The sequence below is a fragment of the Cricetulus griseus genome, chromosome X, assembly GCF_003668045.3.
Source record: "Cricetulus griseus strain 17A/GY chromosome X, alternate assembly CriGri-PICRH-1.0, whole genome shotgun sequence".
NCBI lineage: Eukaryota > Metazoa > Chordata > Mammalia > Rodentia > Cricetidae > Cricetulus > Cricetulus griseus.
The window spans coordinates 113240801-113264316 of NC_048604.1; the positions used below are offsets into that span (position 1 = coordinate 113240801).

At 39.6% G+C, this 23516-nt stretch overlaps 1 protein-coding gene across 1 annotated transcript in view; it reads left to right on the forward strand.

Annotated features, from left to right (window-relative positions):
• The first annotated feature begins 461 nt into the window (after positions 1–461).
• The window catches only part of Dgkk (diacylglycerol kinase kappa), a 120824-nt gene continuing 97769 nt past the window's right edge, over positions 462–23516 (forward strand). Inside the window, exon 1 of the mRNA XM_027433118.2 lies at positions 462–1082. Within this exon, the coding sequence (XP_027288919.1) occupies positions 462–1082 (621 nt within the window). The remainder of the gene's footprint in view (positions 1083–23516) is intronic.

The following is a 23516-nucleotide window of genomic DNA, read 5'->3' on the forward strand; positions in this document are numbered from 1 at the left end:
TCCTTTCTATCTCTGTCTCTGTCTGTCTGTCTCTGTCTGTCTGTCTCTCTCTCCCCCATTTTTGTCACTAAAGAGTTAACCCCGGCCGGGCTCCAAGTCCTCCCCACAAGCCACTTCACTCCCCCTCCTCTTTTTTGCCCCCCTCCCTTCCCGCGCACGTCGCTAAGAGGTCATCAAGCGCTCTGCCCAGTCGCGTTCTCAAGTCTTACTCTTTCCCGCCCATCAAACCCGTAGCTGCTTACGAAGAGGTGTGCGCTCACCAAGGGGCGTGTTCCAGCTCCGGGAGACGTTGCGCGCCCCTGGGTTAGACCTCAGAGCTGCGCTAGCCATGGAGCGAAGCGGGTGCAAAGTTTGGCACCCTGCAAAGGGATGTCAGATAAGAGTGGGCGAACCGCCTGAAGGCTCTTTAGCCTTCCAGTTTTAGGGGCGCTGGCTGCCTGGACCCCAGACGGCGTGCTGAAATGGACGGTGTAGATTCGGCGGCCCAGGGCACTGCCCAGCCTCAGGATGGAGAGCAGGCGGCCGAGTCCCCGGAGCAGCCGCCGCCGCCTCCCGCTCCGCCGCCGGCTCCTCCGCCGCCGGCTCCTCCACCAGAACCAGAACCTGAGCCCGAGCCTGCTCTGGGACCCTGTCCAGAGGCGATTCCAGAACCAGACACAGAACCAGACACAAAATCAACTCCAGAACCGGCCCCGGAGCCGGACCCAGGACCAGACTCAGAGCCGGACCCAGAGCCGGACCCAGAACTTGTCCCAGAACCGGCCCAGGAGCCGGTCCCAGAATTTGCCCCAGAGCCGGCCCCAGAGCCGACCCCAGAACCTGCCCCAGGTCCAACCCTAGAGTTGGCCCCTGAACCGACTAGAGAGCCTACCCCCGATCGTGACACAGGGCTAGCCCTAGAGTCAGCCCCAGAACCTGCCACGGAGAGGGCCTCAGAGTTCTGCCTTGAGCTAACTCCAGAGAGTCCAGAGATGAGTTTAGCACTACAACTGTTGCAGCTTCAGTTGATCGCGGCAGAGAAAGGTCTAAAGCCATCTCCAGTGCCATCGCCCAGACCGCAAATAACATGGTCCAGAATAAAGGTAAGAAAAAGAACCCCGGGGGGGGGGGCGGCAAGGTGAGGTCGGATGGCTATGGAGTTTGCATCCATTTGGCTGCCACTCACTGACCAGAAAGATGTAGGAATGGGAGAGCCTAGGGAAGCGGGAAGTGGTTGGGAGGCGGGAAGCAACATGTGGGAAAAAAAAAAAAGAGTAAGCTGCTTGGGGTTAGGAAAAGAGGAGACAGCAGAAGTGGGAGTCAGAATTGTTTCCCCCATGGGAGGAAGTGACAGTGCAGTGGGCATCTATATCTTGAGAAAAGCCTTGAGAGGCACCCCCAGGGAACGCAAGATACCTGAAGTATTTGGGGCTGGCTCAAGGTACTTAAGTGGATGACACTGAGGGAGGAAGGAAATGGGATACACCTCTGCCATAGTCACTGCCGCAGAGGCCCAAGCTGCAGAGCCTCTGCCTGCTGGGCCCCCTCCCTGCCACTGAGGAGGAGGGGGCACATCAGCTGAAGGTATTCTAGGGAGGTCCCTGGTGCCTCAGTCCACTGCAGGGCCCTGGTACTCCAGGCAGAGGTGAGGGGAAGGGCGGCGCCCACGCGCACTGCAGGGGAAGGGCAAGGTTAGCTGGGAGGAGGGGGAGAGCATGCGTGTGTTGTAGGCACCATTCTGTCTGTCTGCAGGATTTACCAGCAGGTAGGTGCAAACACAGTGATACAGAGACGCAAGGCGTCACAAATCGGGCAGCTGTCATCCCGAGCCAGGACCAGTTGGAATAGTACTGCAGTCTGTGTTTAGAGACGTGAAAACACGAGTTGGGTTTTGTGAGCAGAGTGTGTGAACCGCAACTTTCATCTCTCCCGCTCTACAGCAATTCCTTGTGAAACACTGCACTTAACTCGGGGCGGGTGGGGGGGGATATGAATGAAGGGTTCTCTGGCACCAATCGAAGCTAGAGGAGGGAGGAAGGTTTTCAATGTCTACCTCCCATCTATCTGATTTTCTCCCGTTCTCCGGTCCACACAATCTAAAACGTGAAAATTACGATAGTGCCTCACTTTTGCTGCCCCCTAAGAAAAACTCACAAGCAAATAAACACGACATGCCAACAACGACAGCCCCATCCTGCTGCTTGGCAGGGCTAGGGACATGTCTTGGGGATCCTACTGCTGTGGACTGCACACTTGTAGAATGCAGACTGCAGGGGTGTGGGGGTAGAACTGGCATCATGAAATAGCTTGCCAGGTATCTGCAGTGATAAAGTCTGCAGTGAAAGTTTCAAAGAAGACAAAAGGTTGGAAATTTATTTAAATAAATACAATGCAGTGATAGTGACCTGGACAATTAAAAAATCAGGGATGGCTCTTTAACCTTCCAGCAGATACCCTTCCTCGGTGAGATTTCAAGAAAGTGATGGTGGGCAGCTAACCAGGAAGGTCATCCTAACCCCAAGGCTAACTGTTGTCTCTTTAGAATGGTTTGTACTAAACTGGTGAGTGGGAGATGAGCAAGAATCACCTGACCCGTGGCCATCTTGAGTGAAATTTGGGAACCAGGCTGAATAACTGGCCTAGCTCTGTAATTACCTGGATGATCTGTGAAGGCATCTTCCCTTGGGCCTCAGGAAGGCAGACTGGGGGCCAGGACCCCTTTTCCCAATCCCCAGTGAAAATCATTCCTTATCTCTGAAAGAATATTCTACCAGCTTGACTGGAAAATGTCTGTTGCCAGCTATAGAGGATCAAGGCAAGGGAATCAGGGTAGTTTCATTTATATTGTGCAGATCCACATATACTGGCTGGTGCCTCACTGATGTGAGACGGCATTCATAGGAGACAAAGACCCCAGGGGGTTGACTTTACCCTCAAAAGAGTCAGGCATTTGTTAACTCCCATTATCTATAGAATGGAGTTAGGAACCCTAACTATCCATCAGGAAGGACCTGTAAATAAACTACTAAAGGCTCCTGCAGATTCCAAGGATGCAAAAGATGTAGGTAAATGCTCACATCGATAAGGAATTCAGTTCCTCAACATCTCCCATGCAGATATGCAATTGCCCTCTGGTGCAGTTAGCAACAGTTGATATTCAGTGATAGGGTCATTTTCTTCTGCATTATTTCAAGCAAGTGGCACCTACAAATAGCTGACTTGCATCTTAACATTCAATACAAATAGATTGTCTTGTTAGCTGGGGTAAGTGTGTTCTCAAATACTGCCTCCTTGAGGAAATCTTGGAAAAACACAAACACACACACACACACCATCTCAAGTCTCAGTTTCCAAAGAAATCCTTCAAAGCAAGCATGAAACTAGCTTGTAAATTTAAAAGAAGAAAGAGGCAAACGAAAGTGGCTGAGAATATGACTGCAAGTTTTTCCCAGGTAATATTGCTAGCTGGTATTTCAATAAACAAACAAATAAATAACCACCATTTTCCTGTACTCTGTTCTCTTTGGAGCATTTGGTAAGGTTTCAGGACCTACTAGCTGCAGTTCTATGCAGACACTAGAGACTGCTAAAAGGAGGCTCATGCTTTCTTTTGCAGTAGCTACCAGGGTCACAGGTTGTGAACCAAACCTATCTTCTCCCCCCCCTTTTACAATGTTCTGATTCTCAGGAAATGCGATTTGGCCTCCCACCTGGTGGCAGGAAATGTAAGTAAGGATGTGTGAATTGGTTCTTTAATGACATCATGACTCTCTTGGGGGGCCTGGGACTTATATGAAGTGGATCATAGTTGTTTCTCTCTCCTCACTTGTGCCTGAAGAAAGATGGTTTGTATTTTTGTATTTTTGATTTACTGGATTTTGAGCAGTTATAAAATTATAATCACACAGTATGAGTGACTGATGAAAATGTGGGGAGAAATACACATTTGTGACTTATTTGTGGGTGGATGGGTTTGTGGATCCCTGTTAATGACTATGCAGTAATTACCTTCACCCAGAGCTATAAAAATACAGCTTTTTCCCACAGAGCTGATGCTTTGGGCACATATTTCCTAATAAACACAGAATTTTCCAAATATTATCATTATGTGTGTTTATTACTGAGAAAATAATTTTTATTATTTTCTGAAAATAAAATAAAATTAAACTAAGGTTTGGTACCACCAAAATAGCAAACATTTATCATGTATAATATTGGGAAAGTTTTTACTTGATTATTTTATTAGCTTACCTGTTTCTGAGTTTCTCAAAAGTAGGGATTATCTTTCTCAATGACTGGTGCAATGCAGTACTCCTTGATTTTGCTCAATAAGCACTTGCTGAAGCTTGGAACCTATCAACGCCATTTCCAGCAACACAGAGATTGCTGCTGAGAATAAATAAAAATAAATTCTCATCAGTTCAACATGAGAATTAAATGCTTATTTAAATAGCCTGATATAGATATATACATGTATATATCCCTTAAAGAAATGAAGTCAATTTAATAATATATTAAATACTCCAATATATATATAATAGACATGTATATATGAATTTGTATATATGTATGTATATATATATCTGAAAGAAAAGAAGTCAATTTACTAATATTCATAATTGGCATTGAAAATATGATTAAGAGAAATATTACTAGCAATTTTTAAATGTTAAAAGTGTCTTTATCTCAGCAGCAGCAGACTACTAGTGATGTTGTTGGTTTCAGGGGTAATGCTTTTCTTGAGTGCACAGAATATCTGCAGTAACCACGAACAGCTTTAGGGTTGCAGATTCAGATATTTAACCTGTTGAAGGTCAGGATGAAATTACTTTCTTTCCTCTTAGGTTATTTTACCATTTATTTGGTATATTCTGAGAGCTCCTGAGTATTTACTGCAGAATGTACTTGAAAAAATAATGAGGTATTTGGTCAGTGCATCTTTTCTTTCTGAATGTATAATTCTTACGTATTTATAAAGATCTCCAGCTGGGGCTTCTGAAGGTCTGTAGTCCAAAACGAAGGACAGAACCTTTTCCCACAATATCTCCTGAGAAGAGGGGAAAATCTATGGAGGCCAAAGAGCATTGTAAGAAGGCTTGCAAAATATTTTCTGCTAGTATGGTACTTTACAATTTATAGAATGATTTCCTCTGTGTTGGTGACTTCTTTACTACTCTGAAGAAGGCAGTAGGATAGCTAAGGACAAAGACAAAGCCAGATAGCTAAGAGTGTCTATTGATTAATTTATATGTTGTGGAGCCTTTATAATATTAATACATTGTTTTGTGCAACACATAGGATCCTCATTTATCTAGAGACAGAGCTGACATATTTCCAAAGTAATGATTCCTGTTCCACTTCTGGTGCTCCCAGAGGGGCTAGCATAGAGCAAGACCCTGAAAAGAGTAGAAGTGTGAGATTCTATTCATCTCAGAGACACTTAGGGGTCCAGAGGGCAATAAAGAGAAATCCTGCTATGGAAAGGGACAAAGTGATCAACATTGCCAATGCCCACAAATTATAACTGCCTCCTTGAAGAAAAAGTAATTGTAAGGATTAAAAAATAAAGAAAGCAATATATTTCAGGGAGATGTCCCATCCTCATCAAAGCAAATAAACTTTAGTCCCAAAATAAAAAAAATCAATGTATGAGTATTTTATTAAAAATAGAGATACAAGCACCTTAGTTATTAAAATTGATCTCTAATCAAAACTTATAAAAAATTTCTTAGCCATCATCAAGTCCCACAAAGGAAGTGAAAAGGAGAAACTGTCTTAAACAGTATTTGGACTCTTTAAAAAATCATGGCATTTATACATTTTGTGTGCACTCCTTAGCCCATGCCTGTTCTTTAATGCAAATTATGGAGGTGAAAACCAGTCCTCTGAAGGAAATCTCTAGCTGCCTCTGAGTTGCTCCCTAGCAAAGCTCCCAACATTGTTTCTTCTGGTTCCAGAGATGTCCAAGACAAGCAAGTCCCTCAAGACAGAAAGGAGGTGAGCAGCTGTCAGGAGGAAGGGCAGAGAGGCACTTCATTTAGGAGGGGCAAAAGTTTGAGACTTAATTAATGCTGCTGGTTGAACACACACTAACCCACAAACTTGTGCACATTAAAACGGCTAATCCCACGATACGTGAAATACATGTTTTTGTTTAAATTGGTGTTATTTATTTGGTTTTTGGTTTTTGTTTTTTGAGAGAGGGTTTCTCTGTATGACAGACCTGGCTATTCTGGAACTCGCTCTGAAGATCAAGCTGGCCTTGAACTTACAGCGATCTCTCTGCCACTGCTTCCCAAAGGCCTGTGCAACCACTGCCCAGCACATCTGTAATTTTTAAAGACAAGGAAAAGTAAAATATTATCCTTCAGTTTCAAGATAATGAATTGATATCCCCCACAAACACATAAAGAAGGGAATTGCAAAATTATCAAAAGATTCTCTTAATTTCACACACACACACAAAAACAAAGACAAACAAAAACATCTTTTATTCATTCCTATCCCTAATGGTTAACTTCATGTAAAAAATGGGAAGTATTTTAAAGAGTAAATACTCTCAAAATCCCCCATCAATGGAATGTCTTGTCTCTTTATATATCATTCTCTTCTCCCTCTCCATTGTCTCACTGTAGCCCCAGATGGCCTGAACCTTGTTTTGTGTATAAAGCTAGACTCAAATTCATGCCAGTCTACTTGCCTTTTCCTCCAGCATGGTAGAATTACATATGTGGATCTAGCCCCATGCATTTTCACTTAAAAATAAGTAAATAGTAAAACAAAGAGTCCCTGATCTGATAAACATTTAATTTCCAGGGAAAAGAAAAAATAAAAGAAATAACAACTGCTCCCAGGTGACGAAAGCACAATTGCCTAGTCGTCTCTTTAAAAATTTTAGTTTTTAAAGATGTGTGTGTATGCGTGTGTGTGTGCGTGAGCATCTGTGTGTATGTGCATGTATGCACTTGTGTGCATATAGCTGCCTGTAAAGGCCTGAAGATGACATTATATACCCTGGAGCTGGAACTACAGATGGTTGTAAGCCACCTGATATGAGTGCTGGAAATTAAACTCTGGTCCTCTGAAAGAACAGCAGGTTCTCTTAATATCTATGCTGTATCTCGCCAGCCCCAAGAACCTATTCACAGTGTAAAATTGCTGTGAGCTTATGAGGCTTCCATCTCTCACTGGAAGACGAGGCTTGCTAATTAGTCTAGGCTGCCTGGTCAGCGAGATACACTCGAGATACACTTGAGAGATAGTCTCCCCAGCACTGATATTACGTGTATATTCCATCACTCCTAGCTTTCCATGTGGGTTTTGGTAATGAAACTCATGCTTTCATACTTGCACCAGAAGCACTTTATACCTTAAGTTACCTCCCCAAATGTAACATGTGATAGTGGAGGGGCTATTGTTAGTGAAATAAAACTAATTCCTCTTGAATACAAATGCCCCCGCCTCATAAAGGGTCATGAACTTTGCTGCCAAAATATATTTTAAAAATGCAATTTTATTTGTGTGTGTGTGTGTGTGTGTGTGTGTGTGTGTGTGTGTGTGTGTGTATGTGTGTGCGCGTGCGCACGCATGCACACATACACACAAACCTGTTCCACAGCGCCTTTAATGCTCAGAGGACAATTCTAGGGAGTCAGTTCTCCCCTTATATCATGTGAGTCCTAGGGATTGGACTCTACTCATCATGGTTGTTGGTAAGCATATTTACCTACTGAACCATCTTACTGGACCAGTTTTTTAAAGAAGGAACAAAAAAAAAAACAGTTTCTAGTGGGAACTGAGCCACATTCATCCAAACTTAACAGCTTTATTATTAATATATTATTCTTTTAAAAAATGAGTGGCAGATAGAAAAAGTAGGGAAGAAACAGAAGCAAATACCAGAATGTCCATTTGAGGAAAGGCACCCCCAACCTAACAAAGGCCGCTACTTTCTTTCTCAAAACAAGTAAGTGTATTTAGACATGATCAGGTACGTTCTGGGTGGTATAGCCATTTGGGAAATGCATTAGAATTAGAAAGGGGAAAGAAGGTAGGGCACACATAGGAATTTTAAAACCTTTTTTCTTTTTGGCCAACAAAGATGTCCCCACGTTTACCAAAGTTCTAGATACTTTTTTCCAGTGGGAGATGAGGAAGAGATTAAGAAAGAAGGAAGGGAAAGATGGGAAGGAAAAATAAAATGAGAGCAAGAGTCTCTGGTCGACATAGTAAGCTCCAGGACAGCCAGGACTACACAGACCCCGGGGGAAGACAGAGGGAGAGGGAGAAGGAGAGGGAGAGGGAGAGGGAGAGATAGACAGACACACCCAGAGACAGAAATGCAGAGAGAGGGAGAAACAGAGATTGACAGAGGAGACAGTGAGATAGACAGAGACAGAGACAGAGATTGACACACAGGAGACACACACACACAGAGACAGAGACAGAGACTGTTTCTGCTCTAGAGATGAACTCAGGGCTTTACTGTGCTAGCCAAGCACTCTACCACTAAGCTACATCTACATACCTACCCGATCTCTACTGCTTGAGACAATGTATATTGTTCCTGGCCAACTCATCTCAACCCACAACAAAGTGGAAAAAACCACAAAAATTATATGACCTCTTCAAGAGGTAGAAGTACACCCAAACATTATTTGTATTTTATTCTCTGTGCTTTTGTTTTGTTTTGTGCTTTGGATTATGGTACAGGGTCTCATGGAGCCTCAGCTTGTCTCCAGTGCAGCTAAGGCTGTCTTTAAGCTTATACTCCACTTTTCACCTCCAAAATGCTGAAATTACAGGCACACGTGCCTTGCTCTTTTAAAATGTTTTTTTTTTTTCCAAGACAGGGTCTCACAATGTAGTTCTGGCTGTCCTAGAACTCGCTCTGTAGACCAGGCTGGCCTTGAACTCACAGAAATCCACCTGCCTGTGCCTCCTGAGTGCTTGGATTAATGGCACGAACCTCTATTCCCAGTGCTTAGATGTTTATTTTTAAAAAGATTTTGTGTTTTATGTGTATGTATGTTTTGACTGAATGTACATCTGTGTACATGTATTGCAGTGCCCTTGATGACCAGAAGAGGGTGGCAGATCCTCAGGAACTGGGGCTACACATGTTTGAGAGCCATCATGTGGGTACTGGGAACCAAATCTGTGTCCTTTGCAAAAGTATTCCAGAGCCCCTCTTTTTGTAAAAGAAAAAAGGAAAGGAAAGGGCTTTTAAAGGAAAGGTGCCTTGAATCTAACTTTATAAAACAAATTATTTAACAGTGGAAAAGGCACAAGCTTCATGATCTGAGCTTGATCCCTAGAATCTAAGCTGGAAGGCACCTCTCTCTCTCTCTCTCTCTCTCTCTCTCTCACACACACACACACACACACACACACACACACACACACACACACACACACACACAGAGTCATCATCATCATGTGCACTTTTAAAAAGAAAGGGGAAGAAAAGGGCTTTCCATGGAAGGCCTCCAGTGGTATTAAAACTTGTGGCCATGGTAGTGTTTCTCTATAAGTCTATTTTGTTTTTGAGACAGTATCTTGCTCTGTTTCCCATGCTAATCTAGGGCTCACAATATTCTTGCCTCAGTCTCTCTAGTCTTCCAATTGTACATGTGTACCACCTTGTCTTTCTTCTATTTTTAAAACTCGTTTTTTTCATTTTTTAGATTTATTCACTTTATGAGAGGAAGAGGGCATAAAATCCTCTGGAAATGGAATTATCAATGGTTTTGAAACACAATGTGTATACTGAAAACTGAACCCAGGCCTTCTGAAAAAGCAGAAAATTCTCTTAACCATTTAGCCATCTTTCCATCTTCTAAAATATTTGCTTTTAAATTGCTATATGAAGTAATAGATTTCAATATGACATTTTTATCCATCCTTAATTTTGGCTAATCTTCCTCATCTACTCCTCTCCCTCATCCCCATGCCTGATTCCAGTAATCCTTTTTTTCACTTTCACATCTCATGTGTTCTATTAACCTCTTCGATACATTTCTTTAATATCTCCTTTTCCACTCTAATGCAGTTAGAGTTTCATGACCTATAACCACACTCTCTCTCATAAATGCAAACACACACATATTCCACCAACAGTGAATAAAAGTCCTTTCCCTACATCCTTATCATCCCTTGTTGTCATTTATTTTCTTGATGATTTTTCTTATTTGGGTGAGATGGAACTTCAAAGCAGTTTTAATTTGCATCTCCCTAATGACTAAGGATGTTGTACATTTTTTTAAAAGTATTTACCATTTTTAATTATTTTTTGAGAACTGTCTGTTCAGTTCATTAGCCCATTTGTTCATTGCTAGGGACCTTTTTGTATTTAAGTTTGGAGTTCTTTATATATTCTACATATTAGCCTATTGGCTGTAATATAGCTGGAAAATATATTTTCTATTTTGTAGAGGTCTGTTTTTCAAAAATGAAACCCTCCCACCTAAGGAAGTACTTCCTTGGCACCATGAAGGTAAGAAGAAATAAGAAAGAAGAGAGAGAGAGAGAGAGAGAGAGAGAGAGAGAGAGAGAGAGAGAGAGAGGACAGCAGAATAGAAAAAAAAAAAACCTTTATCCTAAGAGGAAAAACACTCAAGAGAGAACACATTTTCAAAGATAAAGATAAATTCTCCTAACCCAATACAAATTGGCTATAATCTCAATAACATCATTGAACATTCTTGCCATAAAGAGGTTTTTCAAAACAAAGAGAAAAATAAAAGGTCTTTTTTTCAGGCCTGACATCTGATAACAGAAAGTACCCTGTCCACCCAGCCCCTCCGCAGACTCAGGAATATAAAAGGAAAGGTAATAAATACCCTTTCTGAACCATGCCAGTGAACCTCAAATTTAGAACCAAAGCCTAAAGGGCAGTACATATTTAATCCCAACCTGGCATCCGCCCCCCAAATAATTTTGACTACATACCCCATCATCCAGGAAAGCTGAAAGCTCAGGCAGGCAATCCTCTCTAAACAAAACAACAATTAGTAAGGTAAATCCACTGAAAAAACATAGACTTCCTTTCCATAGCTGACCAACAGGACTTGGCTAATGGCTACATTATTATTTCATGTAATACCACAGTGAGTCTAGAGTTTAAAATAGAATTTAAGACAGTAACATTCTTACTACTAACTCCCAATAGGACACATACCTAGCAGGCAGTGACCCTTACCCAGTCTCATCATGGGGGCTGACATTACTATCTTTGAGCAGGCCTCTCATCGTGTTCTGGTTTCAATGTCTTTTCTTGTTGGGTTTGATTTCCATGGATTCACAAAATACTATTTATAATATGAAAGAATTTTAAATTCACATCTTTATTTAAAAATAAATTGGGCATTTGCTTTGTTGCTGTATTGCTGAGCATTGTGCTAAAAACAGTTTCCTTACCTGTTCAAAGGATCACATGGATGATACCTACATTTAGCAAGAGTGATAAATGATAGATCCAGATACCTCATGCTTTGACAAGGTATTCACTGTGAATAACCAAGTGTCTCAGTACACCACATCTCAAGCAACCAAGCAAACAAAAATTCAGCATAATGAAGCTGTACTAATTTCTGAGAACATGAGGAAACAAGAAATCTTCTAAAAAATCAAACGAAAGTCTTCTAGCACTCCATTGAGAAATAATAATTGTTAATACCTTGCTACATTTTTCTGTTTGTTTCAGTGAATATGTTCCTGTAGTCTACATAGTAAGACTTCAATGAATGTACAACTATATCTTTCCTCATTCTCAATCACCTCTCTGCACATGCAGTTATTACATTGTGTTAATTATTTTTGGAAACGTGATAATTTTCGCTTAAAGTTCATCTGGTTGAGCTTCTGTATGATATGATTAATATGCATGCAGTTGAAATGCAACTGAGGTATGTATTTTCTGTTTAAAGCAGTATGAGTACCCATTCTGCAAAGAACAGTTGTTATGATTGCTTCTGTATCAAATGGCAGCTTCATCTTGTATTTACTTTTAACACTCTGGTAGATATTCAGATTTCATTTGTTCAGCTAGCTTTTGTAATTTTTCCTTGAAGAAAAGGAGCTGAAACAACCCCCCTATTCACTTCCTCATGTAAGTTCACAAAAGAAAAATATCTAAATTTCTGCAACACTATTGGACCACTTTTCATGATATGCAAATTAAAAATCAGACTGAATTTGAGTAAGCTGGTAAATGAGGTACCTAGGTGCCAGAACAAAACTGAGAGTGGGGTTATTTGTTTTACCACATGCTTTGCCATAGTATTCACTGTGTTAAAAGCTAATTCTCTCAGCATTCTTTTTGCAGACATAATGGAAACCAATGTAATGCAGGAAGGTATGCTAATTTCAGAAAATATGACTGATGACTTTGTCTATAATACACAGTTATGTTTCATATTTAACTAGGTACCACTGACTGGGAAAGAAAATATATCCCACATGTGATGATATTACCAACAGTTGTGAAGAAATAGGAGATTCAAATCCATCCAGCTTTCATTAACCAAATGTAGTAGACAATTCAGAATTAATAAACTATATACAATCCAAACAAGGTTGAATTTGAAATTTAAAAGGCAACTGTAATGCATTACTAAGTCAGATGAGAATAATCTTCAGCCTTGTCTCTAGCACTTAGTAATTTTCATCTTCCAAAGCATTATAACATTTACCATTTAAGCCTTTTGTTTTAACGAGTTCATAAAAGAGATTATTGGTCCCCAAGGACAAGGATTCCTACCTCATTTCCCTCAAGCACAGGATCAGGGACAGAGGCTCCTAATCAATACCTACTGCTTTGCAGAATACCTCTGAAATGAGTCAGTGGGCCTGGAGACTAATAAGGACATGCATAGAGCCCTGCTCATCAGAATCAACTGACTACATTTCCAACCATGAGCTGGTCATGGTAATGTACATTTGTAATGTCAGCTCTTGGGAGACAAAGACAACAGTATTACTGCAAGTTTGAGGCAAGTCTGGGCTGCATTGGAAGTTTCTGGTCAGCCAGGACTACCCAATGAGACCCTGATAATAACAATAACAACAAATTCAAAACTTCAGTACCTTTTTGTTTTCCCCTGCAATATCTCTACCTGTTCTCTTCTGGGATTTTTGAAGCTGGAGTCAGGGAATAAAAACTACCTGGTGAACAAAACTTGCCTAGCAAGGCCTGAAAGTCAGGAAGGGCTTCCTTTAACCCTGTGCTCTGTCAGTCTCTTGAAGTTGGAGAAGTCTTCACTCTCTAAACCCTGCCTCTAACAGTTGTCTCTTGAGTGCTTACATTAGAAGGAACTTTAGTGTTAATCTGCTTTGATAAACATCATCTGCATTTATGATCTACATTTAATATCCTTCCATCATTTATTTCCCTCACTAACATGTTCCTTAGTATAAAGAACAATGTGATATTGTTTTATTAAAACACCTAAGCATAAGCCGTAAAGATATTCCTTTCTGTTGTTTTGAATTTTTGAGACAGGTTTGCACTCTATGCTTTGGAACTTATGGGTCTGGTGAGCTTCCTGCCTCTGCTTCCCAAGTTCTGGAACTACAGGTATGAACCACACAATGCCTAGCCAGCACAGAATTTTTTATTTCAAAATCAAGTTGGTACCCTTCTCACAAACTTCAATTAGTACTTTCTATGACCCCAATTTTTCCTCCTATCAGGCTTGAGGTAAATATAGCATTTTTGGTTACTGTTCTTCCCTTCTTCTTTGTCTTACTCTTAGTAGAAAATAACATATTCTGCCTGACTGCTTGGACTAATGAAAGTGCTGGTCTTGACATATATATGGCCTCTTTTGTTTTAATATACTTAACCAGTGACAAGATCTCCAGGACCTTTTTTGGGGGGATGGGTGGGTAAAATTCACTTTAGTCTCACATGGAATAAAAGCACATCAGTTAATGGGCTTCTTATCAGCTCTCACCAGTGAGTCCTTTTTGTAGAACTTCCAAAAGAGCTTTACTTTGCCTTCCTAGCAGCACGTTTTAAGAATTTCTTGAATTTTCTTCTAACAGTAGAAAATAAACCTAGGAACATTGAGAAGTTGCTTGAAAGAGTGTCTTGGTCATAAAAGTCCCACTCCCTTTGAGCCCATGGTGGCCATTTTCATTCAAACCACCACTTTCCACTCCCTGGCCCCCAAAGGCTTATAGCCATATCATAATGCAGAAATGTATTTAGTCCAACTTCAAAAGTCCCCAAAGTCTATAACAGTCTAGATTCTGTTTAAAAGTGTAATGTTTGTTTTGAGACTCGTGGCAATCTCTTAACTGTAATCTCCCTGTAAAAATCAAAATCAAAAATCAAATCTCATACTTCCAACATAAAATGGCACAGGATATATATTACCATTCCAACAGGGAGGAAATGGAGCATAGTGAGGAAATACTGGACCAAAGCAAGACAAAAAACCAGTTGGACAAACTCCCAACTCTGCATCTCCATGTCTGATGTTCAAAATGGTCTTCAAATCTCCAAATCCTTTCAGCTTTGTTGACTTTAATCCACTTTTTTCTCTTGTGTTGTGTCTGCATCCTGTTAGCAGCTTTCCTCAGCAGGTATCCCATGGCTCAAGCATCTCCAACATTGTCTCTAAGGCAATCCATGATTCATCTTCATAGCTTCACACAATGCCTCTCTAGGCCTCCATTCAGGGACATCCTTGACACCTGACTGGACTCAGGGGCTTTCCTTAGTCATGAAGGGAGATTCCATAACCTCTTCCTTCCTTCCTTCCTTCCTTCCTTCCTTCCTTCCTTCCTTCCTTCCTTCCTTCCTTCCTCCCTCCCTCCCTCCCTCCCTCCTCCCCCTCCCTCCCTCCCTCTCTCTCTCTCTTTCTTTCTTTCTTTTGGTTTTTTTAGATAGAGTGTCTCTGTGGCTTTGGAGGCTGTCCTGGAACTATCTATTGTAGACTAGACTGGTCTCGAACTCACAGAGACCGGCGTGCTTCTGCCTCTTGAGTGCTGGGAATAAAGGCGTGTGCCACCACTGTCTGGCTAACCTCTTTCTTTTATCATTGACTCTAAAGCCAGAACCATGTGGCTGAAGCTGCCAAATTCAGCTGCTAGCTGGGGTTGGAACACGGCCCTCTCATTCAAATACATTCATTTCCACCAGCTTTCTATTTTTGATTGTTTCCTTCACTGCCTAAGCTTTGCTATCCTGGAAATAAATCTGTAGATCAGGCTGGCCTCAGACTCAGAGATCTGCTTGTTTTTGTCTCCTGAATGCTGGGATTAAAGATGTACACTACTACACCTGACCCTAAGCTTTTCTTTAATTCTTTTTCACAAATTGGAAGCTTAGCTGGGTGGGGTCTTACCCTGAAGTCACCATCCCTTTTCTTTAAGCTTTTGATCTCCTTGAGCACTGGACTTAGCTCCATTACACTTCCTGGTGCTCCTTTTCTCCTCAAACTGTATGTTTTCTGTTTTTACTTGCTCAACTTGCCCCTTTTCATTATAGATCTGCATAAGTATGGCCACTAATAACCAAGCAACACAGTCAATATTAAGCTGCCTGAAAATCTCCTCTGCCAAAGCTGTTAATCCAAAACTCTTCAATCTGCCTCAGACAGATTTTTTTTGACAAGGGTAAGAAGCAGCCATATTCCTCATCAAAATATCACAAGAAGGGTCTCTAGGTGACATACTAATTTTCTTCTCTGAAACCTTTAACGGGGCCCCCACAGTTCAAATCACCCTCAGCACTATTGTCTTCTATGCTTCTACTAGTATGGGCCATTAAACCCTGCTTAAAGCATTCCACTGCTTTCCTAATCCAAAGTCTATATTCTGCCAAGAAACAAGGTTAGTTATATCACAGCAATACTCCAGTCTATGTTAGCAATGTATGTCCTAGTCAATGTTCTGTTACTGTGAAGAGACACCATATCCATGGCAACCCTTATAAAGGAAAACATTTAATTGGTGCAGGCAGACATGGTGATTGAGAAGGAGCTGAGAGGTCAAAATCCTGATAGGCAGGCAGTAGGAAGATAGAGACATTGGGTATGGCTTGAGCTTCTGAAACCCCAAAGCCCACCCCCAATGACCTACTTCCTCCAACAAAGCCATACCTACTCCAACAAGGCAACACCTCCTGATAATGCCACTTCCTATGAGGCTATGTGTGCTATTTTCATTCAAACTGCAATAGCAGGGCCTTTTATCCAATGTAGTACAACATCATAGACTGATTGTGTATGACAATTAAACCACTTTAAGTACTGGATGATATTATATGATACATGTCTTATAATACAGCACTTAGAATGCCTGAAAAATTTGACTGTGTTTTTTTTTAGATATATAAGCTCTCACATCACAAGGTTTTATATAGTGAGAAACCACGTTTAGAATCCAGTAAAAACCTATCAACTTAAGTATTACAGACTCTTAGAATGTGTTAGAGAGTGAGATCATTTAAGTAGTGTTTTAAAAAGCATTTTAGAGCTGGGTGGGTGGTGTTCACCTTTAATCCCAGCACTTGGGAAGCAGAGGCAGATGGATCTCTGTGAGTTCGAGGCCAACCTGGTCTACAAAGCTACACTGAGAAACCTTGTCTCGACAGATTTTTTTAAAAAGCATTTTAGTAATAGAATTTTGTTGTTTTCTTAATGAAATTATAAAGGAAAGTGATGTTAAGATAAATAGTGATTCTTCTCTTGTATACTAAAAGGAGTTTGTAAGTGAATTGCCTTCCCGATTATTTACTTTAGGCTGATACGACCATGAATTTCCACACCTAATTCATTACTATATCTTTAGCAAGGAAGCTGGCAATACAGCAGTGCACTGAATAGAAAAAAAGAAAAAGAAGCAAGTTAGAGTTTAACATTTGGCTCACTATATTCTGAGATAGATAATACACCCATGGCAATATGGCCACTTTTTGAAAAACTTTCTACATCTCTTTCACCCGAGAATGTTAGAAGAATCTCATAAAGTGGGTTTTCATGGCACTGTTTTTGGTTATAGGAGCATAATTACTGGAAGTTGTGTTCCTGAGCAAGGACATCACACCAGGTAAACTGCAAATATATCTACAAATACATGGTAAAAGCCAGTATAAAGCTGTAAGCCTCTGTAAATATTTAAGACAGAAAAGTTGTTCCAAGTCCTATAAAATGGGCCTAAGTGTAGAATACACATTGATTTTATAAGAGGCCCCAGTGTGCTATAAACTGTACATGAAGCATATAAAAGAGCCAATTGTACATAAATTGGATGTACTGTTTATTATTGATTCAGAATTTACACTCTGCCTGCATCCAGAAAGCATATGAAATAGCTTACAAAATCAAGCGCAATAAAAGAGGGCAATTGAGCACAAATACAAACAGGGCAAAACTAATTCAAAGCAGCTGTGTATAAGACCTAATCACATACGTGCTAGGTATAACATGAATTACAAATTCAATTAGGAGTACTTTTGTTCTGCTGCTTCTGCTGCTTGGGGGACTTTAGGGAATGATTTGAAAGATTTAGGCCTCTTTGAGTTGGTATTTGAGGGAACTGAGCTGATACCTCATTTTATGCATTACATCTTCTTCTAGCAAGCTGTAGCAACCACAAAATGAAGACACAACAGACTGCTGCCAAGACTGTGCTGTGGGTGTTAATCAGTTGGCCCCTATAGATGGCTGCGGGCTTGGGTTACTTTGGCATGCCTGCATTTTTCTAGCATTCTAGTGAATTTTACTATACAGCACATTGGTGACCTTTCCAGAGAAAACCTTGCTCCATGATCCTTTGTAGCTGGAGGTGCAAGAGTTTGAACTCTGTAAGAATAAGATCTTTGGAGCCCAGCCATGGCTTGCCCTTCCACAAATGGTCGCAGAGCTCCCTTAGAAAAAACACAATAATATCTGGATCAAAAAGTAGACTTTAATCTTTTATTTTTAATGGGCATATGTTGATTATTTATACACACACACACACACACACACACACACACACACACACACACATATATATTGGGTAGTTGGATTTCTAATAGCTATATAGAGTACATAATGATCAGATCAGAGGAACTGGCATATCTGTCATCTCAGGCATTTTACTAGAGAATTAGACTTTAAACACACACAAAAATAGGAACATGCAAAGGATTATTTATTACACTATAATTCACGTATGCTTCTTATGACCACTTTCTATGCTTAGGTATGCAGATAAATTTTAATATATCTGACCCTGAAGAATGCTTTGTAATTCATATGCCTTTCCAGTAGGTGATGGCATGGTGACTAGGTAGGACTGTCTTTTTAAAAATTTTATTCTTCTAACTTAATATGCAAAATAAGGAATTTCATTACAATATTTTTGTAAATATATCACTGAATCTTGTTCTTATTTGTCCCCTCTCCCCATCCCTCCTCCTTCCTTTTTATTACTAGTTCTGTTCCTTCCTCCAAAGGTGTTTCCTTCTGCTTTCATATCATATGAATTCATATGTACATAGAGCTCTAAATTCTGCATGTAACAAAAAATGTGATCTGTTGTCTTTCTTCCCACATTATCTTCTCTTGCCACTACCTCCCCATCTTCCTCTCTCTCCCTTTGTGCTTCCTTCTCCCCTTTCATAGACCATAAAGCTATTGTATCTTTCAAAGTGTTAAAATTTTTCTAACTTTTCATAGAGGTACTGTATGTACTTGGAGCAGTCCTTGTATTGACCATGTCATCTTGAATTATTAACCTTTAGTTTTGAACATACCTATTTTTGAAAAATGAAAATAATGATCTATCAATCACCCCCCCAAAATTTATTAAAATATTCAAGCATAGCCAAACTAAAGAGTTGTTTCTTTTTTACAGTACTGGGATGGACCCTAGGACATACAAGACATGCTGTTTACCACTGAGCTATAGACAAAGTCACAAACTAAAGTATATTATATTTATTTTTATATAAAGGTTATATTTATTATTTATATTTACGATATAATGTCACAAAGAGTAGCATTAAGCAAATAGCTATGTCTCATTTGGTAATTTGGCAATCTTCATTAATCTTAACTGTTAATCAGAATTTAATCTAATCTAGTTATGGTATTTTTTTTCTTAATTGGAAAGCTCTTGACTCATTATCTTAGTGTAAGATTTTTCTTGTAGGCTGTACTTGAATTTGGAGACAGGTGTCCAGTGTTGTTTTTTTTTTTTTTCATCAGAATTGAGAAATAGCAACGAAGATTTGATGTTCCTTTGGTAGTCCAAGTTGCATCCAAGTGGCGTCCCACTGATTACAGGAAAAGCCTTAATTTATTATGCTAATGCCTCTGATCAGATTAGCAGCATGAGCTTGAAAAGGACTTAGCCAGGGAAAAGAATATCAAGAACAGAACTCCTAACAGCCATCTTATATCCAATCAGAAGGAAGACCATTTCCCTTCAATGAAATGGGTAACTTCTACCATTTCTAGAATAGATACAGGCATTATTACATTATAATTTTGTCATTGTATAGTACATTAAGGTGTCATATCTAAGGTGCCATTTTCATGTCATAGATATTCTAAGTATGTTTTTATCCTAATAGTTGTCTGGTAGATGGCCATCAAATTCTCTAACAAACTCAATATATTACAACAATTTCTGACAAGTGCAAATAAAGTATCTATTTTCTCTAGTGTTTACAACATTATTTTATGAGTTGACCTCATACTAAATCTTTACACTTAAACAAAATGCATTCCTTAATAAGTTGCAAGAATTCAATAATCCATATACTCAGAACTGATTTCTAAAAGTAGCTTATTCTATCTCATATCACATTTAATATAAGCATAATTTTTAAACAAGAACTTATAAAAAGGATTAAAATTTGGAATATAAGGGAACATATAGCCATGGATGCATGGTGGTACATTCATCTGAATAGCAATTTAGGGGAATATTTAGTCTACTCACATAAAATGAAGGGAGGGAGGGAAAAGGGGGCATGCATCTCTGACTGTTCTGGCACCTTCTTGCCCAGCCTTCTATTTAATGTGTTTTCAGGCAGTGAGTTTCCTAAAGTTTATATACTGTTATGTGAGTTAAATTAAAATCCCTTCACTGGAGGATTACTGCTGGCAAATACCTGTGCTATGTAGATGTGAATCTGCTCAGTCGTGTATGGCTGTCTGAAAGAAGCAAGATTTGAGCAGTATCTAAAGATCTGATAATTTAATGGACAGTTATTTAAACAGAGATTGATGAGGCAGAAGGGATGTATTTTTTAATTAAATGTTTTTTAAAGATTTTATTTATTATGTATACAGTCTTCTGCCTGCATGCCTGCAGAGGGCACTAGATCTCATTCAACGTGGTTGTGAGCCACCATGTGGTTGCTGGGAATTGAACTCAGGACCTCTGGAAGAACAGTCAGTGCTCTTAATCGCTAAGCCATCTCTCCAGCCGTTAATTAAATGTTTTATTTATTGACATTTTCATATATGAATACAATTATTTCCACATTCTTTCTCCTCCTCTGACTCCTCCCATGCCCCCCAATTTCTCTCAAATTCATGACTTCTTCTGTATTATTGTTCCATTTATCTATGTATATGTATGAGCATATATAATATGTATGTGATACATATGATTACAATCTGACCACTGAGTCCAATTAGTGTTGCTTATATGTAAATGTATTTAGGTTGACCCCTTGCATTTGGATAACATATCAGGAGGCTCATCCTTGGAGTAAACTTATTTTCCCTCTCCTAGAAGCTACTGATCACCTGTAGTGCTTTATCTAGCCAAAGGAAAGTTACAAAAGAGTGCCAGAAAGATTGTAAGAGCTAAAGGACCACAATGTTTGATGCATGATAGTGTCTTCTAAACAGGATGGAGAAGCTGTACCCATCAATTCTCAACAATATAGATACCTAGGCAAGACCCACATAATGAGAACATCAGTCAACTCAGATGAAGGGATTTTATATGACCACACCCCTGGGTCAAGCACTCCAGGCAATCAATAGTGGCTGAGAGGAGAGTCTTAAGTACAGACAAAGGATGATGATAGTTCATCAATCCTACAGGTACTGACATTAGTGGAAGTTTTAGTGTATCAGTAAGAAATGCTGGAGAAACTAGTAGAAGTCATACTGCCATCTATCTTGAATGCCAGGTGAGGGAACTTGTGTTCTGTTTTATAAGCAGTTGAGAATCTTACAAGGTTTTTTCTTTTCTGTTTTTTTTTTTAGTTGAAAATATCCATTTAGGTTTAGATTTAAGAAAAACTCTCAAAATGTAAGATGGAGTGCACAGGATGACTTTGTAGATGAGAACATCCATCTGGGTGTAAGTAAGAGGTACTGAGGACTTAAATACGCCACAATAGGTCCAGGGAGTAGTTAGAAGAGATGCCTAGAGGATTTAGTCTATAGTTGATTTCATGTGGATGACTTCAGAAAAGATAAGATTAGAAGATGATTCTGAACTTTCTGGCTTGGAGCTGGAAAGTTTTAGAGAACACAAGAACAAGAGTTAGAAGATTAAGAGTTAGGTGAGGTTTTGAGTCTGAGATATTGGGGAAGCTGGAGCTCAAGTTGGTGATTAGAGAAAATCTAGAACTCAAGAGGTAAGACTTGTATGTGCATGATTTTCCATGAAAGGTGATCAAAGTGGGAAATGTCCACCTACTACCCACTTTATCAAAAGCAGTGAAATTTGCCAGGCGTTGGTGGCAGACGCCTTTAGTCCCAGCATCCGGGAGGCAGAGGCAGGTGGATCTCAGTGAGTTCGAGGCCAGCCTGGTCTCCAGAGCGAGTGCCAGGATAGGCTCCAAAGCTACACAGAGAAACCCTGTCTCGAAAAACCAAAAAAAAAAAAAAAAAAAAAGCAGTGAAATTCAACCAATAAAGGGAGGTGTGTGGGAACAAATGTCTTGGGAAATGGGTAGGGACACACACTTGAATTAGAGGGTATATTAGATGGTAGAAGAAAAGGAAGAATATGTGATTTTTAAAAAGAAATATTAAAATAATTAATGTGTTACTGAATAAAATGCAGGTGAGCTGCTTTCTGGGCTTTCATGATCCAAGTCTTCAAAAGTACAGAAAAATACTGTTTAGGGGAAAGAAAGCACAATAATTATCATGCTACTGATAGGAGGAGCATGAAAATGCTTTGCTTCTGTTAAAATAATGAGAATATAAGTTTATCAAATTAACATATATCAAAAAAGATTATCTATAAAAATATATCTATCAAAGATTCAGTTTTAGTTTTACACACCTAATAACTATTAGATAAAAAATAGAGCAACATTAAAACATCTTTAAAGAGAGCAAGCTAAGATATTTAGGATATTATTTGTTTATTCTGAAATGTTCAGGGAAAGTAGAAATTTTCTTCTAGAAAGCTTGTCCTAGCCAGTTACCTTTGTCTTTCAAGTGTAAGTTGTATGAAAAGCATTCTAAAATAAATGGCTGCAGAGGGTGGAGGAAACAAAGAAAAGTCAAATCAAATAATCAAGAGATAAACTAATAAAAGGTTTAATAGGGTACTAAAGGACCAACCATTTGTTAGTTAGGGGGAGAATAAAATATGTAAACTCTGCATTCTCATTTGGAAGACAAAAAGGTACATGGAGATAGGTACATAGTAATTCAAGCAAAGTTGGCTTGGATGTATATGTGGAGTACAGATAGTGGAATTTCAACAAATGGTGCTGGAAACATTGAATTTCAACATGCAGACTAGCATACTAATGAAACTAGACTTCTGTCTTTGACCCTGTCTAAACATCAACTCAAAATGGATCAAAGACCCTAATATGAAACTTTAGAACTCCTAGAGGAAAAAGTGGGGGAAAACATTTCAAGATATAGACATAGGCATGAATGTTCTGAAAGGGAACCAGATAGCATAGGAAATAATCCCAATAATTGATAATAAGAGTGCTTGAAACTCAAAAGCTTTTGCACAGCAAGAAAATTAGCACTTGGGTGAAGACACAGCCTACTGAGTAGGAGAAAATATTTGTCATCTATACATCTAATACAGGTTTAATACTCAGGATATATAAAGAACAGAAAAAACCTAAATATCAAAAAGACAAATGATTAGTTTGTTTAATTAATTAATAGGCCTGTGAAATTAATGGACAGTTCTCCAAAAAGGAAGTACAAATGGTCAGTACACATATGAAAACATGATTAAATATTCTTAGCCACCAGAGAAGTGCAAATTAAAACTATACTTGTTGTCAAGGCTGATAACCTGAGTTCAATTCCTGGAACCCACATAAAGGTAAAAGGAGATAACTGATTCAACAAAGTTGTTCTCTGACAGATCAACACACCCATACTGTAGTGTGCACACTAGAAATTCTTTTTGTCTGTTTTGTGTACCGCTTGGCATACCTCTGGAGGCCCTTGTCATGCATTTGTAGAATACTACTACTACTGCTGCTGCTACCTTTCTATGTGCCTCTGACATTGACGTTGGAGTTTGTGTCTTCAGAGCCTTTTCTCCAATAAGCATATGATAACCATGAAATGATATGGCAC